The sequence below is a fragment of the Bufo gargarizans genome, chromosome 4, assembly GCF_014858855.1.
Source record: "Bufo gargarizans isolate SCDJY-AF-19 chromosome 4, ASM1485885v1, whole genome shotgun sequence".
NCBI lineage: Eukaryota > Metazoa > Chordata > Amphibia > Anura > Bufonidae > Bufo > Bufo gargarizans.
This window is the reverse complement of record NC_058083.1, coordinates 410,698,706-410,718,210: the sequence shown is the minus strand read 5'-3', so window position 1 is coordinate 410,718,210 and position 19,505 is coordinate 410,698,706. Positions and strand designations below refer to the sequence as shown.

At 41.9% G+C, this 19,505-nt stretch overlaps 1 protein-coding gene across 1 annotated transcript in view; it reads right to left on the bottom strand.

Moving 5' to 3' along the window:
* Positions 1 to 3,868: 3,868 nt before the first annotated feature.
* The window catches only part of MYCT1 (MYC target 1), a 69,547-nt gene continuing 53,910 nt past the window's right edge, over positions 3,869 to 19,505 (bottom strand). Inside the window, exon 2 of the mRNA XM_044290105.1 lies at positions 3,869 to 5,925. Coding sequence (XP_044146040.1) covers positions 5,396 to 5,925 — 530 coding nt within the window. The 3' untranslated portion in view covers positions 3,869 to 5,395. The remainder of the gene's footprint in view (positions 5,926 to 19,505) is intronic.

Below are 19,505 nucleotides of genomic sequence, written 5' to 3'. Positions count from 1 at the left end.
AAACTATGGCTCTCAAGCTATGGTGACACTAAAACATGATTTTTTTTGTTTAAAAAATAATGTTAGTGTATGAAACTTAAATAAAAAATAAAAAGTATACATATTAGGTATCACCGTATCCGTATCAACCTTCTCTAAAAAAATATCACATGATTTAACCCCTCAGGTGAACTCAGTAGAAAATTAAAAAATTGTGTAAAAAAGCCATTTTGTTACCTTAAATCACAAAAAGTGTAATAGCTAGCAATCAAAAAATTCATATGCACCCCAAAATTGTACCATTCAATCCGTCATCTCATACTGAAAAAATGAGCACCTTCATAAGACATTCGCCAAAAATAAATAAATATGACTTTCAGAATATGGAGACACTAAAAAATCATTTTTTTCAAAAATGCTTTATTATGTAAAACTGAACCAAACAATAAGTCATAGTCATATTTGGTATTGTCGCATCGTAACAACATGCACTATAAAAATAGCTCCTGACCTGTCAGATGAACGTTGTAAATGACAAAAAATAAAAACAGTGGCAAAACTGCAATTTTTTTGTTACCTTGCCTCACAAAAAGTGTAATATAGAGCAGTCAAAAATCACCTGTACCCTAAGATAGTACAAACAAAACTGCCAGATTATCCAATAGTTTCCAAAATAGGGTCACTTTTTTGTAGTTTCTACTCTAGGGGTGCATCAGGGGGTCTTTAAATGTGACATGGCAAGTTAAAATTATCCCAGTGAAATCTGCCCTCCAAAAACCATATGGCGTTCCTTTCCTTCTGCGCCCTGCCGTGTGGCCATACAGCAGTTTTTGACCACATATGGGGTGTTTCTGTAAACTACAGAATCAGGGCAATAAATATTGAGTTTTGTTTGGATGTTAACCCTTGCTTTGTAACTGGAAAAAAAGGATTAAAATGGAAAATCTGCCAAAATAGTGACATTCTGAAATTTCATCTCCATTTTCCATTAATTCTTGTGAAACACCTAAAGGGTTAACACAGTTTGTAAAATCAGTTTTGAATACCTTGAGGGGTGTAGTTTCTAAAATGGGGTAATTTTTGGGTGGTTTCTTTTATGTAAGCCTCACAAAGTGACTTCAGACCTGAACTGGTCCTTAAAAAGTGGGTTTTGGAAATTTTCTGAAAAAATTCAAGATTTGCTTCTAAATTTATAAGCCTTCTAACGTCCCCAAAAAATAAAATGTGATTCACAAAATGATCCAAACATGAAGTAGACGTATGGGGAATGTAAAGTAGTAACAATTTTAGGAGGTATCACTATCTGTTTTAAAAGAAGAGAAATTGAAATTTGGAAAAGTTGCGAATTTTTCAAATTTTTGGGTAAATTTGGTATTTTTTTAGAAATAAAAATTAATTATTTTGATTCTAATTTACCACTGTCATGAAGTACAATATCAGAATGGCTTGGATAAGTAAAAGCATTTTATAGTTATCACCACACAAAGTGACACATGTCAGATTTGCAAAAATCAGTCTGGTCCTTAAGCTGAAAAATGGCCCGGTCCTTAAGGGGTTAAAAGTATTTTTTTTTATTTATTTACAGTCTGATCAGTTTCTTGTAAAATGGGAGTTCAGCTTTTGCTATTTTACTGTCTCCATAGTCCCATTTAACGAGTACTGTCATTGTACTGTATGTTTGTAATGGAAACAAACCAAATCTTTCTTCATACTTTGCTGTGTGTTTTCTGATGCTCCCTCTTGGTGCTGTGATTCCAGGTCTGAGGATATAAGCCGAGTCCTTCTTTTTTATCTATTAATACCCGCACACATAAATGAACCATGGACACCTATGACCATTGTCCTGGTTTACTGGTTTTATTCTTTTAGACCACTTTTAGTTGGTTCTAGCCACTGTATACCAGGAACATTCCACAAGAACTGGTATTTTGGAGTTGCCCATCTACCCATCATATTTTACTCCTTGTCAGAGTCATGGATGTCATGAATGGATTGAGTCAGCCCAAGTGGAAGGCACTGCTTGTAAAGAGCTCACTGCCCGCAGAAGGGAGTCCAGAGATTTACCCCTCTCTATGGTGTCCATATTCCCTAATAGGGTATAAGACCAGTGGTTGTGTGGTACATTGCTTTAACAGGCAAATGTGATTTTCATTTTAGTTTCAGGAAGGAATGTTTCCTGTTTTGAATTCAAATAAGGAAATGGTTACTTGGCATTCCTTGTGGGATACTTCTTGATGACTGAATGATAATTTATGCTGTACATTTCTCTACAACTGTACAGATTCTCTACAACTATTATACCAATTGAACAAGACGTCTCTGCACACTTTATATATTTTTGAATGCTATTTTTGATACATTTTTTTATTTTTATGTGTTTTTAAATGCGTAGTACAATAATATGGAAGGAATATACTAATCTATGAATTTGTTATGAATTTATCAAAAGATTCATATTTCAACAAATCAGACACTTTTGGAACTAGTCCCTCATGAATAGCTGGGCACCACTTTATACTTCAGAAGACAGAAGAAGGCATCTGGCACCAAAAGGGATAACTTTTGCATCTTTTTTTTTTTTCTAAAAAAAAGTCCAACAGTACAGTGTGTTTTTAAACAGGCTTTTTCTCTCCACAACTACCATACGTTCACCCATAGCTACATATATATTATTGTCATTTTGACATTACTAAGGGTGTCTTGGCTTTAAAGATCTTGCCTATGGATCAGAAATCACCCTTTGTGGGTAGGTGGGAGGAGGACATCTATTCACAAACACTTTTATCTAAATGGCATACCTGTTGCACCACTGTTAGAATAGTAAAGGCAGCTGACAGGTGACTCTGGTGGAGACATCTCTCAAAGTTTAATAAGTTTGGTGACAGAATGCCTCAACAATATTCAGTCTTACCAGTTTCTTTCAAGGGCTGCGATACAGTGGAATCGATGTACCCTATCTGGTGGGCCTGACCCATTGTGAACATTTGTTCCATCATCTCTGATATCTACCTCCTGTTATACTGTAAGATACTCACAGTTTATCTTTTAGGGGACAAACCCTTTGCAGCCAAATGGCAAACCCCAAACATTTTAATTTAAGTTAAGCACAGGATAGATCAAATCGCAATTTTTGAGAAATGTGTGGCAATTCAGGGTGATACTGTTTATAATTACCTAAAAGTGTGTCAACTGTAGCTGTCCTCCTCCCATATGACTTACTACATACCTCTTTGAAGTTCAGGTGGACCTCCTTTCTGGTCGAACTTTCCTTGTTCTGTCTTACCCCCAGCTTCATTTCCATTGTGCACAATTCACTATAAGGGTACAGTAGTGATACAGTCATGTTGCGGCCATGCTGCAGTCAAGAACCGCGCAGCTAAATAACCCACAGCTGCCTTTCATTTAACTAATGAAGGCTGCACTTTATAGTTGGCCTTCATTGTCAATGACTGCAGCACGGCCACAACCCGACCATATTATAGACGCTCCATGTGGCCATACCTTAACTGTGGATTAGTTGATGTATTTTGATGTTATACTGCATTCATGTTTCCTTTTATTGATTGTTTAATACTGTACTAAATTAATACTCATTAATGTCATTTTTTTCCTTAGTCGTTCCCCCCTGCTTTGGGCTGTATCCTATTCGCACATCACACATGATCCTGAATTCTTTATTTTGTTTGTTCATCAATAAAACATTTGAAACCAAAAGATCTTGAAGAGGTTTGTATTGTTTTGAATCAGATCTAATTTATAGGAAACCAATTTATTCAACCGAATTTAACCCGAAACAAATTTTGGGAAATTCACTCATCTCTACCTTTAATAAATTTCCGTGTTTTCAAAATGAGCATTTTGTTGTAAAAGGAAACTTGATTGATTTAGAAAAGTTTTCAGCATTTTTATTACAAATGACTAAATTAATTACAGCAGTGCTTACAATATTTACACATTTCCTCTAGAACCACTTTGCAAAACATGGTAGAAGACATACTTGATTGTTACATTGTACTTCTTAAGAAAATAGTAGAGCAATGCATGCTATATAAATGCAATATTAGATACAAAAAAATAAATAGAATAAAAAAGTTTTTCATGCAAGATTTTTTTTTAAGGATCAAAAGCTAAATTAAAATTTTAATATTGTATTGCATATTGTTTCCAGTTATACGGTTTTTCATAGCTACAGATGTCATACATAGATTATACTTCCAAAGCTAACTTAAGGCTGCCCTATTCATATAGTGATAGCGTGCCATGTAGCAAGAAAGGCATGGCAAAGCCACACACAGTTTACCCTCAAATTTCCAGAGTTTTGCAATGCATTTTTGGTCATAAGGATTGTACAGGTGAGACACATTAAACTGCAAAGCCAGATTGCAAAACCAAGGTAGATGATACTGCTATGTGTACTGGCAGCCTAGTGGGTATTGAAAAACAATGGTTCTATGGGGTAAAATCATCATGTCATTCAGGGCACTTACACTTTTATGGAGCATATGTGGCTGGTATTATAGGAGAATCTATGGCATGCACAGCATTTGAGGTTAACATAACTATTCCTAACGAAGCTGTAAGTCCATCCATTGTTTCAACCTTCTTCCACTCTTGGAAGTAGAGATGTTGTACTTCCTTTTTGTCAGTGCAGTAACTGACCAAGAGGCCAGGAGAGTGACCATTGCTGCAGTGTGTAGGACAGAGTGCACATCTCCACCACAAATAAGCAGCATACGTTCATCAGATGCTGTTTGCAGTGAACAGGACGTTTTAAATACTTTTCTAGGCTCACTTTTTTTAAAATAAATATATCAATAAAAGTTACATTTTAGTGCTTTACATTGACCTGGGTCACGTGAGGTAATGAGCCCTTGAGGCTTACAGTGGTTCCGTGTATAAGTATACCTCTACCCAAATCAGGTCCCTTGCGTTATTATTATGATATGTAGATGCAGTGCAGCTGAAAACCATGTGGGGGTGGAATATATGAAAGTCCAGCAGTTTCCGAATAATAATGGCCCTTGCATCACTATTTCCAATCAACTATCAATTCAAAAAGAATTTTTAAACAGGTGTTGACCACATGCCTCCCGCATCTCACGTTTTCCATGATTGAAAGGTATACAAAATGCAATATTAAATGTAAAGCTTTTGCTGTGCAATGCAAATGGTTATCTGAAGAAAGCAAACCACTCCAACAAGCAGTTGCAAGCGGCATACTGTTGATTCAATGTCAATATATATGTAGCTGTTCTACACCGCACAGTTAAAAAGTGAGTCAAATGCTGACCCAACATTGATGACGTTTGTAGCAACCTAATTTTTCTTGTACAGTTTGTAGATGTTTTTTTTTTTTTGCCTTGAACTTTTAGTGTAATGAACTGTGTGAGTGTTTTTTACAACAATCCAACAATTTTTAAGGGTCAGGAAAAGCTTTAATGATACTTTCATAGGCTGGAGGTGGTGTGTGAGTTGCGTGACCAAGACGTAGGCTATTGCTAGACCAGTGAAAGTCAGGACGTCCAAAGTTGCCAGTGGTGTTAATTGTTGGCGATGTGCTGTTGGCACGAGGTAGAGTAACAAGTTGACTTTCAGCTTCAACCGCTAGAGGAGGAGATTGTAAAAATGGATGAAAAGTAGATGCTCTGAAGCTAGGTTTTCTTGTAAATGGATCAGGCTGCTCTTGTGAAGTCTGCCGTTGAAAAGTCAGGCTGGCTAGGCTGAGGTTGCTCCTACGTTCACAGCTACTGTTACGATAAAACCCAGATCTATTTGATGCCTGGTTTTGAGAAGAAGTTCTAGGACGACGACTTGATGAGTTTGTCAATCTTGGGGAAATAGCTGCACTGGCACGCCGGCGGGACAAGCATGTGATTAGAACCCATATCATACCTCCAATTATCAGTCCAATTGCAATGGAGACTGTAAATGATAGTATTACTCCACCTGTTAAAAAATAAAAGAATATTATTACAAATATAGACTCAAGTAAAGTCATAGAAATTAACATCCCATGAACATGGCGGGACTGCTTTATATACCCTATCAGGCATCATATGATAGAGGGCCTAGCAATGTGATGTCACGCCCATCATACACATCGCCTTTCTGCTGCTCAGTTCATTTCAAGTGAATGGACTGAGCTGCAGTACCGAGCATGACCAGTACAGAAAGGAAGGCACTGTGCTTAGTGTTCAATGAAGAGGCCACAGTAATCTGATATTGATGACCTATCCTTGACGATAGGTCATCAATATTTGGGTCCTGGACAAACCTTTTATGGTGTTGTGCAATATCACTGCAGAATTATTTGTATAACACAATGTATTTTAATCAATACCATAATTTTTTACCTTTCAGAAAAACTCAAATTTATTGTTATATGATCAGCATATATAAAAGACAGGAAAATTCTACTGACTATTATCCGATTTTTTTTTATTACCAATGCCCAGTCATTGAAGAATAAACAGTTTGAAAATTCCTGAGTACATTCCAATCATCCCCAATTGTAACTGTCCTTATATTAATCAATACATTAGGCCACATTCAATTGTGGCAGACTTGTTGCGGCAGCTGCATCAGAAATCTGCAATCAATGGCAGCACAATGCTAGTTAATGGAGTTTTCAAAGCCTCATTTACAGGAAGAAGAAAATATCCAGTTGGATTTTAGCATGTCTATCATGTTTCACCTTTTGCATTGCAATGCTTTTCACTCATTTCACTATAACTAAGCTGAATATTATCTACCTGGTAAGGGGGGAACTAACTCTGCTGTATACTGTGGGGGGGGGGGGGCTGTATACTATGTGGTGGACTGTATACTGTGTGGGGGGCTGTATACTGTGGGGGGCCTGTATACGGTGGGGGCCTGTATACGGTGGGGGGGCCTGTATACTGTGGGGGGGGGCTGTATAGTGTGGGGCTGTATACTGTGGGAGGGCTGTATACTGTGTGGGGGCTGTATACTGTGTGGGGGGCTGTATACTGTGTGGGAGGCTGTATACTGTGTGGGGGGCTGTATACTGTGGGGGCCTGTATAGTGTGGGGGGGCCTGTATAGTGGGGAGGCCTGTATAGTGTGGGGGGCCTGTATAGTGTGGGGGGCTATACTGCTGTACTGTATACTGTGGGGGTCTGTATACTGTATACTGTGGGTGCTGTATAGTGTGGAGTGCTATACTGCTGTACTGTATAGTGTGGGGGGCTGTATCGTGTATAGTTTGGGGTGCTGTATGCGGTGAGGTGCTATACTGTGAGGTGTTGTATATGGTGGGGTGCTGTATACTGTGGGCTGCTATACTGCTCTACTATATACTGTGGGGTACTGTATAGTGTGGGGTGCTATACTGCATACTGTGGGTTGCTGTATACTATAGGGTGCTATACTGCATACTTTGGGGTGCTGGGGTGCACTGTAACACTAGGGTGAGCCGAGCCCCGGTCTCCTTCCTGCAGAGCGGTGCCCACTTCCAGCCTGAGCCCAGCTGCCCAGAGCACTGATCCTGAGCCGCTGGAGTCTTCAGAACTGGAAGTATTTCCAGTCATTCACTGTACTCTACCAGGTGTGTGGATTTTTTGTGTGTGTGTTGTGGTGGAGGGCGTGATTGCCTGCTAAGGTGTGGGAAGGCGGGATCCAGGGAGCCCAAGTAAATTTTTGCCCAGGGTCCAATCAATATTAAAGACGGCCCTGTGCCTGCTCCCGGTGACCGCATGTGTTTCAGAGCGGCTCGCGGCTTTGTCATATATCTTAAAGTCAGGTCAATAGCTGTGTTTGGTAAGAGAATAAAATGCTGTTGAGTGACAAATGGCTATTGTAGACTTGAAGGAGACATGCTAAACAGGACGTCTTATGAGAAACATCCATTGTGAAGTGAAAAAATTTAGATATCTGTGTAGTAAAGAACATTATCAAATAATATGGACATTTGTAAAACATTTTATGTGTGCTTTTGTACAACTGCAAAAAAAGGGGGTGAGTCAGCACATCCCAATATGCAGGTGCACGCTGCCATGGCTAGAAACATACAGGAGAGATGGAAGAAATCAAAGTTAACTAGGCAGATTTCTGCCTGGTAATGTGCGCGAATTGACAATAGAGCAAGTTGATCAATGCCTGTTTAAGATTTGTCACACAGGAAGATAATTGCCTAAATGAACAGCCAGAAGAACAATCTAATTGTTTATGTGGCCAGGTTGTTTGCATTATTATTGGAAGCAACATCCCCTCTTTACACGAGGAGATGTGCGGCTGAACTGGGGAACAAAGTGGCAGGTTTGCTATTCTGGATATATCCCTAAGGAATCTGCTAGTAGACATGATTTAAGAGAGATTAAGTTCTCTCTCTCTTCCTCAAGCCATGGTAAAAGCACACGTCAGAAAAAAAGACAATGCAGCAGCACTGTGCAAACACAAATAAAGTACAATAATGCCATTATTTAGCAACTTTGAGATTCTTGGCAAATACATTTTGTACAAAATTATTTGGGCCCGTCTGCCAAACGTCAAGGTGATATCTGTAAGACGGGAACCTACCACTAAATGCTACCTGTTATGTGCCATAATGGCCACCATAAGAGTCAGGGAGTGCAGGGTCCACATGCATTCTCGGTCCACTCTGCTTTTTACCATTTTTGGTGCCATAACACCCTCCATTAAATCCAGGGATGCAGGTACCAACACGCATGCTGAGCCCATTCACGTCTATAATTATGGCATTATTGTACTTTATTTGGTTTTGCAGAGTGCTGTTGCATTGTCTTTTTTTCTTTGTGTTCTAGCCATGGCAGCGCGCACCTGCACATTGGGATGTGCTGACTGACCCCCTTTTTTTGCAGTTGCACTGGAGCTGGAGGTGTGGCTGACTCCTGTTGGTCTTGCACTCCTGACCAGCCTGTCTGCCCTATAGGTTGATTTTAATTAGAGTAAGTATAAAGCTGTAGGCTGCTCTCATTATATTTATTAAAAGCCATCTGGCACCAGGAGAAGTATAGAGTGGGCTCAGTATGCATGTTGGTACCTGCATCCCTGGATTTAATGGAGGGTGTTATGGCACCAAAAATGGTAAAGCGCAGAGTGGGCCCAGCATGGAACCTGCACTCCCTGAATTTTATGGTGGCCATTATGGCACATAACAGGTAGAATGTAGTGTTAGGTTCCCGTCTTACAGAGATCGCCTTGACGGTTGGCAGACGGGCCCAAATAATTTTGTACAAAATGTATTTGCCAAGAATCTCAACATTGCATAATAAGCATAGCATTAGCACCAGTTTTCTATAATTATGGCATTATTGTACTTTATTTGTGTTTGCACAGTGCTGCTGCATTGTCTTTTTTTCTGACGTGTGCTTTTACCATGGCTTGAGGAAGAGAGAGAGAGAACTTAATCTCTCTTAAATCATGTCTACTAGCAGCTTCCTTAGATATATATCCAGAATAGCAAACATGCCACTTTGTTCCCCAGTTCAGCCGCACATCTCCTCGTGTAAAGAGGGGATGTTGCTTCCAATAATAATGCAAACAACCTGGCCACATAAACAATTTGATTGTTCTTCTGGCTGTTCATTTAGGCAATTATCTGCCTGTGTGACAAATCTTAAACAGGCATTGATCAATTTGCTCTATTGTCAATTCGCACACATTCCCAGGTAGAAATCTGCCTAGTTAACTTTGATTTCTTCCTTCTCTCTTCTATTTCCACATGGCAGACAACTGAAAGATGTTAGCCAAGTGGAGGTGATTAATAGCAATTGTTTTCAATTGAAGATAGTTGGGGGAGGCTGCCTCTGCAGACATTTTTCCTCACAGTAATGGCTCATTCACACGGCTGTTGCCCCTCTGCTGCCGTATTGCGGCCCGCATATGGCGGGTCCACAATACACGGGTCACTGGCCATGTGCATTCCGCATTACAGATGCAGACCCATTCACTTGAATGGGTCCACAAATTCGGAGATGCGGTGCAGAATGGAACGCATGGGTTCCGTTCCATGTCTCCGCACCACAAAAATATAGAACTTGCTCTATCTTTTTGTGGAACGTATGGATCGCGGACCACATTCAAGTGAATGGGGTCGCGATCCGCATGCGGCAGCCCCACGGCCGGTGCCCTTACATTGCGGACCGCAATTTGCGGTCCACAGCATGGGCAAGGAGGGGCAACGGTCGTGTGAACAAGCCCTTAGACAGAGTTGTGAGAAGGAATGGTGTTTAGCTGATATTCATGGGCACATACATTATGGAAGAATTACTTATGTATTTGTTGAGAATTCAAACAGGGCTGCTTTAACCACTTATGCTGTTGATAAGTGTAATGTTGTGGCCATCATTAATATACAACTGTCTCAGATCCGGCGGGACAGTTGGGAGGCCACAGCATGTCCTGAATTTAACTATATCTGTGTATCTGTAACTGCCACCAGCAAACTCTAACTCTGCTATGTATCTTCCTTCACCACTCTGGTTAGTAAGTGTCACGGCTGAGGATGGGGAAAACCCTCAGCCGTGCGATGCCGGAAGATGGTCGCTGCTAGACCAGGATGACAGGATTAGGGAGCAGGTCACCTCCTAAAGCGTCCCTAACCTGACCCTAACCTCCTAGCTGCATGGGCCGACCTTTAAGGTAGGAGGACCCATGCTCAGGAACCCTGGATCCCTAACTCACCCTCCGACCGGTCCCTGGACTAGGAGTCAGGGTAAGACGGCCTGTTCCTTCTGAATACGGAGGAACAGGGTTCTCACTGGCCAAGCTGCAGGGAAGGGGGAACACTAACAGTCTTACGGATATGGCAGGTGAACCGAACTAGTTGCACCTACCTGCCACAGCCTTGCTGACTGGATCCCTGTGCTGGCAAGCTGATGTCCACACAACCTGAGATGAACCCAGCAACCACACATCCACGCACAGGAACCCAGATCTATAAGCTGCAATAAAGAAGCATAAAGACCAACACATCTTCTAAACACCAAACGACATTATTTTATGACCAGAAGGGTGGCCCCCACTGGCAGTTGGTAAATAACCAGGAGGATGTCTCCAGCAAGCATGGCTGAAGCACCCTCTCTGACTACTGCCTTCAACTGAGGCTTTATAGGGCCAAGAAGCCACACCCAACAGTCAGACACACCCCGTGACTCACACACACAGAAAGGGAGTTAACCCTTCCAATACCAAAAAAGGGAAAACACAACTTAAAGGGGAAGTGTCCAAACCAAGAACACACTGTGGCTGATATGGGTGGCAACCATGTCCTGGGAGTCAGCCCGAAGGCCGGGACACTGCCACCACATGTACACAATACAACCAAACGTTGCAATGGGCAACCACAGTGAAGGGAAGATGTCAGTGCACACCAAACATAAAACAGAGTGCACACAGACATACAAAAGTGCATACATACACGCACAAAACTCCAAGGCAACCGCACACATACCTGTTGTCTGCGGCAACCGCACTTGAGGCAAACAACATTATGCCTCCAGCTGCGGTTGACACTACAACCCAAACCGCGGGCAACTGTATGTGGCTCCCAAGGAGTCACGGCCATAAACATGGTCGTGACAGATAGGTCTAAGGCTACCCCTAGGTGTTCACAAAAGCTTGTGATGAGACCAATTGGATTTTGCTGCTAGGGTCCCAGTTTACATCTGCAGAGTAAGGTGGCAAAAAACATGCGCAAGCACACAGGTAGCAGACCTATCAGATGCCAAGGAGTAGCAGGAGAGTAGAACAATCTAAACAGTAAATCAGGAAAATCAATAGAAGCCTAGTCAGTAAACAAGGGGTATATCCTTAAACAAGCTGAGATCAATATACACAATGGTCCACAGAAATGCAGCACAAAGAACAAACTGGAGCCAAGAATCAAAGAATCACAGGCACTAACAAACAGTACGTGCCTAACCTAAATCCTCCATCTAGCTCTGGGATTGGATGCTAAGCCAGGGACCTGAATGGTCTTGCATCTAGACTCACTAATTGGTTAATCAGCTGAAGCTTGGCTGGTCAGCTTGGCAACCCTCCCGAAACAACCGTGCACTGAAACGTAGCTAAGTAGGTTTCTCATATTTTGTGTCAATTTCAATGATTAGTGTTTCTTTACAGATCAGCAACCTTTTCTCTAAGATTTACATTCACATGGGTTCTTTTTGGATATTTTCTCTCACATTTTTGAGAGCTAATTTCATGTACAGTTTTACTAATAGTTTTGTCGATTTTGAAGAATTTTCATTTTTTATAGAGTACTGGTCTTCACTGCCAATGCCAATGATGGCATTTGTGTGACTGAAAACCAAGCGATGACCTAAAAGTGGCACATTTTTGTTTTCAGTGCTCTTTTCATTTGTATTTTCCCTTAGGTCAGTGTTATCCAATACATTCCAGAACTGTAAGGGTTACAAAGCATCATAAATCAATAAAATGCTATGCCACCCCGTCAGTGCTGGGAGGCCAAGACGGGTGCTCTCGCTGACACATGCTTTGAATCCAATGCGTGGAACTCACTCATGTGAAAGGGGCCTTAATGAGGTAAGACAACCCCTTTAAGTGCAAGGAGATATAATATCATACATAAACATAGCATAGTGTTCCCAGTGAACAGTTACAGAGCTACGGTTTAACTTAAAGTAGAATTCCCGAAAACAATGCTATTCTCTTACCTGCTAGAAAGGTATATGATGTAATCTGTAGTGAAGATAATTTTCTTATCAGTGTCTGTATTTGTGAGTTATCCCCTCCTTTCTGCTTCTCATCTGTGTCATGTGACAGCAATCAGACTTTCCAAATAACACAGCAAGTGTTGGCAGTTTCTCTATGTATTCTTATGGGAGTCTCAATGTCAGTCTCATAGGAATGAAGAGAACTGACTTCCTGTCCTGTGTTAGTTGGAGATCAGACACAGCTAAGAATCAGAAGGGAGGGGATAACTCACAAATACAGTCACTGATGAAAAGATTACATTCACTACAGATTACATCAAGTACCTTTCTAACAGGTCAGAGAATAAAAATGTTTGCGGGAGTTGTTCTTTAAGTGGCATTGCTGTGGCATCAAGGTCAATGGCAACACAGTTAGGATACATGTTTTTCTTGTTAGATGTCATGGCTGCTTTTAACTATTTTACATGGACCTTTAATTAAACATATCTTAGGGGTAGGAGAATCCCTTTAAATGTAGTTGCTAGTACTAACCATCAATAAAATCTCTCTACTTTCGATCAATCAATATTCATATGTCCTGGACATTTGATGAACATGCATGCGCACAGCACTTTACAGTTAGTAAGCAGTTTCAGAGCCGTGCCTTCTAGCAAGCTGTGATCTTCACATGACCAGCACATTAAAAAGAAAAATCAAGCAAGCAGAGATAGAAGATGTCAACATATGCTACTATATAGGCATTCATTGACATATGTCACACATAAACTTCCATATAAAAACATATGCCACTTGGTAAACATTTTGCCTCCGCATAAAAATGTGTAGTTGACGATACTTTTCTATGAATTACAAAAATAGGTGATGTATACCTGCCCAAAAGGAAACTCTTGGCCTCCATTAGATGAACAGGGCCCTAAGGGTATGTTTGATATACTGTATGCACCAGGAGCTTTCCCAGAATATTTTTCATAAAATGTGACGTGAACAGATCCTTATATTGTTCTCCTAAAGTACAAGACTTTAATTTTTATAATGCCCATTTGCAGCATTGTACAGGAACTACCTGAAGAATAATTGTAACTGCATCCTTTTATATTACGTTATGTAAGCTGATTGTTAATTTGGTTAGTCCCATTTGAGAATGCATAATTATTTTTTAACTGTGTTAAAAGTAGCATACACCAGTCAGACCACAAAGCAAGATCAAATTTCACTTCATCCTGTTTTATGAAAATCATTTGCAGATACAAACACTAGGATGGAATTTTGTATACTTCATACTTATATGGATTTTAATATTTACCATCCACCATAGATGCTTCTTTTTTTTACCCAGAGATCTGTGCTGACTAATTTTTTAAGACATCTCTTACGTAGCAGGTATGGACTCACTGTGTCCTTTGAACAGTTTTGGCTTGGGGCTACTCCCAAGGACCCCTTGGTATTCACCCCTTTACAGACATTTAGAACTTTGCTGCAGGGGAACCACCAGATCACTACCTGTTCGGGTAATCTCTGTTTGAGTAACTGCTGACCCACGGGGGGGGGGGGGGAAGGGGGCAAGAGGGATCAGAACAGAACACTGAGGGATCAGACAAAACTGTAGTCGGAGACAGGCCAATGTCAGGGCAGGCAGAGTACGTGAAATCTAGCAAACAGTCCAAGGTCAGGGCAAGCAGCTCATGGTCAATATGGAGATCAGGCAGAAGTCGAAACAGGCAACAAGAGTCAAAATCCAGAAAACAGACAGTAGTCAGTGCACTGGCAAATGAACATAAACAGCACGTCTTTGCAGGAACTAGAAAACTGGAACCTATTGCTCAGGCACTTTGTGAGCCGGAGGGAGTTTGCGCACCCTACGAACAGAGCAATAGAGGTCTAACCAGCAAGAAGCAGGATGTAGCCTATGTGGAGGGACAAAGCTACTCTGACAGCAAAGTCCACTGGAAAGAAGGGGAGAGGGGCTGGCAGGCCTACGCTGCCAGAACCCGAAGTAACAGAGCAGGAGGGAAGCTGGTCTCTGAACAGATGGTGATTAAATGCAGGCACTTACTATTTACTGTTTTATTATTAAAAGGCTTCTTTCACCCCTCCCAAAACTCATTTTTCATTTTTGGGCATATTAAAATCCTTATTGTATGACTATTCCCTATATAGGGCTCTTACCTTGTTCTGTGGCTTTGTTTCATTAAAAATGTGCAAATGACTTCACTACCAGCAAGTAGGGCGTCTACTTGCTGGTAGCCGCCGCATCCTCCTTTAAAAAAAACGCCCCCTCCTCCTGTTGATTGACAGGGCCAGCGAGCGTTCTCCTCCTCCGGCTGGCCCTGTCTGCAATTCAAATCCTGCACCTGCACCTTACGTGTCTAAACCCGAAAGAGAAGACGTCATCGGCGCAGGCGCACTGAGGAAGTGCTGAGGAAGCGAGCGTCCTTCTCTCAGAGCGCCTGCGCCGAATGAAGACAAGTAAGGTGCAGGCGTGGGATTTGAATTGCAGACAGGGCCAGCCGGAGGAGGAGAGCACTCGCTGGCCCTGTCAATCAACTGGAGGAGGGGGCGTTTTTTTTAAAGAAGAATGCGGCGGCTACCAGAAAGTAGACACCCTACATGCTGGTAGTAAAGTAATTTGCATATTTTAAAAGCTCGATTTTTTATGAAACGAAGCCACAGAATAAGGTAAGAGCCCTATATAGGGAATAGTCGTACAATAAGGATTTTAATATGCCCGAAAATGAAAAAAAATGAGTTTTGGGGGATGACAGAAGCCCTTTAAGTTCAATGTAGCAGGCTTCTGAGCTCCCTCTAGTGGCAGCTGTAAGAAACCAACATGTATATTAGTCATCTGTGTAGAGGATTTTGAGTTCTATTTTTCCTCAACACCTTAAACATACATTAAATGGGTTGTCTGGTTTCAAGAGAAAACTGGTCAACTCAGGGGGTCAACCTGTAATAAAGAATAAGTGATTATTTACCAGACAGATCCTGCACCGCAGCTCTGGTTCTCCCTTCAAGGGTCTGTTTTCCCGGCAGTGACATAACATTGACAACATGTGACTACTGCACCCAATCACTGACCTCTTTAGTGCACCGGCAGAGGCCAGAGAAACCTGACCTTAAAGCGGTATTCCAGTTAGAACCTCTGAGACCCCCACTGATCATGAGAACTGGAGCCATGTGCCCCCCCCCCCCCCCCCCCACCTCACCCCGGAGTGGTGTTACTATTCTTTCACTCCGCTACTGTCTTTTATTGATAGCACCAATGTTATTCTGTGTATTTATTTCCATGTCCTTCTTAAGTGTGCATTGATTTTACTATCTTGAAATTGTTATGTTCATGTAATGTGTCTGGTTCACCAGCAGGTGCCAGGGTATATGGCAAAGCTATCCTTAGATGGAATGGAACTCACCATTCCATTATCCCCCCTACATGAGGGATGATGATGTCTATAGCTATGAAAGGTCTACAAAATTAGCGATCCTGAAACACATGCCTAGAAAGATCTTTTTCGGGTAGGTGTAGTAATTTATGTAGTGAAAAGTATTGCATAACTACAGTACATAATAGTTTTTTAGATTAAAGGGGCTGTCTTGTAAAAGCCCAAAAATGCTATATTTACCCTATTCTCCAAAGCTATTCTCTGCTGCACTGGTACAGTTTTCTTGCTGCTGTGTGCTTTTCAAACGGCAAAAGTGCCAGTATATAGCATGTGACCGTTGTAGTCAGCGGTTTAAGGTATGTGACATGCACAGTGGCCAAACAGTATTTGGAACATCACCGCTGAAGCCAATCATTGTCCTCAGCAGTAGACCATTGAGGACAGTGACTTTCTGTAGTAGTTATGTGCTGTATTATGGCACATCACCACTGCTGTTTGTAAAGCACACAGTGGTCAGAGAACCAGACCAGCACCAAAGAGAACTGTGCTGGAGTATACTTCATTTTTTTTTTTTTACCCCTTTAGGGCTTGTCCGAGACAATACAATTAACAGGAAATTTCACTAATACATTTGCAAAAGCAGAAAAGATTTCAGAACTTGAAACTATTTGTTTGCATTCTTTCATTTTATAAAGTAACACAGCACAAGGTTAAAAATTAAAATGTAGCCCTGGTTGTAAAGTCTATGCGCCCCTGCAAACTTGTCTGTCAAATACTTGTGAAATTTGCTGCAGAAACTGGTATCACAGCAAGAAGCTTAAATCTGTTCAGTATATAGGGAAATATGGGAAAGCTTGAAATATATGCAGCCTGTGGAAACAAGGATGCCAGCAAAGGTACCACCTGAGAAGGAAAACTATAGTGCTTCTTACCATCACACTGCATGTATTAGACTCTTTTGAAGTTTACTTAATATTACTTTAATATAAATATATTCCCAAATAACTTTAATTAGCACAGAACCTGTCTTAATTACACAGTAGGACGAGTTACTTCACAACACTGAGCTAGAGAGCTGCCTCATCCTCCTCTCTACTCTACTTGTCAGGGATTATGATCCTGAATGTAGCTGATAAGATCTTCAGCTGAATCTCTGTAGGAATGGAGTTCATGAGGAGACAGATGTACAGAGTGGACGGTTAGGACAGACTGGTAATGTGGGGCCGTGGTAATGTAGCTGACTGCATACAAGTGTGGCTGGTAATTAGCCACACTCCCACCCTCCTCTTTGTACTTCATGTCTCCTCATAAACTTCATTCCTACAGAGATTGAGCTGAAGATCTTATCAGCTGTATTCAGGACATAATCACTGACAAGCAGAGCAGAGAGGAGGATGAGGCAGCTCTGTAGCTCAGTGTTCTAAAGTAACTTGCTATCATTTGAAGCCATTTTATTTGATGATTGCTCTTTAGACAAAATTTGCCATTATAACTAATGAAAGGTATTTGGGAATAAATTGATAAGTAATATTTAAGTATTGTCAGTAATGTTTTATTACTAATTCCTGGAGAACCCCATTAACTTCACAATTGTAATGCACTAGTGTTGATCCAGCATGCTCTGCCGAACAGGCTCTGCCGAACAGGCTCTGCCTGCCGAACATCATTATGCTCGGCACATGGCGGTACTCGGCCGAGTACCGCATGTGCTCGAGCACCATGCTCGAGTCTCCTCCCCGCACATTTCTTGGCTGCTGCACAGTCAATAAACATGCAGGTACGTACTGCCCTCACTGTAATGCCAGTAGCCATGTTGGCTACTGTCATTACAGTGATTGGCTGGCCGGAACGCATCATCGGGTGCTATATAGCACTCGATGACGCATGTTTAGCTCATTCCTAGTCAGGGAGAGCTGACCATAGGAAGGGACATAGAGTGTATGGAGTGTAATTAAATATTTTATTTGAACAAAAATGGTTCAGAGACCCAAAAGTCCTTGTAAGGACTATTGTGTGTGACAGCAGCAATATATGTTTGTAGCGCAACCTGCGTTAAATTGCTCAGTGTTAGGGAGAGCTGTGCATAGAAAGGGACACAGTGTAGGGAGTGTAATAGGAAGATTTTTATACAAAAAACTTTTCAGAGACCCAAAAGTCCTTTTAAAGACTATTGTGTGTGACAGCAGCAATATACATTTTCAGCGCTAAATACCGTGTAATAGGCCGCTGCGGACAGTTAAATTATTTGTGCCACATCTCCCGTATAAAGTGTGCAAATACCTAAAATATCAGTGACATCCAGTATACATTTTCCGTAGACACTGCGAACAGTGACATTACCTGTTGTACCTATCCTGTATAATGTTTCCTCATCACAAATACCTGTAAAATTTTTTGCGCATACACTTCCAAATCCTACGCTACTGTACGTGTGACATACTTTCAAGCATATATCACATTTAAAATGAAGAAGGCGAGCAGTAAGGGACAGGGAAGTGGCCGTGATGCTGATGGTGCACACAGAGACCGTGGCCCTGGGCGCTGAGACACTGTGCCTGCTGCCAGAGCACAAGAAAAACAATCATCCACGATACCTAGCTTCATGTCCCAGTTTGCAGGGCGGCGCAGGGCAACGCTTGCGAAGTCAGCCCAGTGTTTGCAGGTGGACCTCTTTTCATCGCCATTACTTGATTTGGCCCTCTCGCCAAGCACGCTTGAAGAGGGACATGAGACCTTGTGCCCTGATACCCAACCTCTTGAGCATCCACAGTCACAACAACAAGACGGTGGGGAACGGCAATTAGTGTTTAATGAGGTGGATGATGTTGAGACACAGTTGCCAATGAGTCAACCGGAATTACTGTCTCGAGGTTAATGAAGAGGATAAGACACAGTTGTCAATCACTGAGGTTGTGGTTAGGTCAACAAAATAGGGGGATGGTCAGAGTGAGGAAGTGGAAGAGGAGGTAGTGGACGATGCCTGGGAAGGTGGAAAGCCGAGCGAGGACAGCAGTACAGAGGGGGAGGGATCTGCAGCGCTGCAAGAGGCTGGAAGAGGCAGTGGGGTGACAAAAGGGAGAAGGCGGGCCACACCAAACAGGCCCGCAACTGTTCCATGGAGCACACTCTTGCGGAAATCTCCCTTGCCAAGGGGTAGATGTTCCGCAGTACGGCACTTTTTTGAGAAAAGTGCGGACAACAAAAGAATAGTAGCTTGCAACCTGTGCCATACGAAAATGAGCAGGGGTGTGAACACTAGCAACCTCAACACCACCAGCATGATGCGCCACATGGCATCCAAGCACCGTAATAAGTGGGACGAACTCCTGGGTCCACAATCTGTGTCTGCGGGTCGAAGGCCGGATGCCTCCCACCCTGCAACTGGACCTTCGCAAGTACCATCAGCGACCACATCCACGTCTGTGTCCCAGTGCAGCGTCCAAATGTCCTTACCCAGGCCTTTAAACACAAGCAAAAATACCCAGCCACCC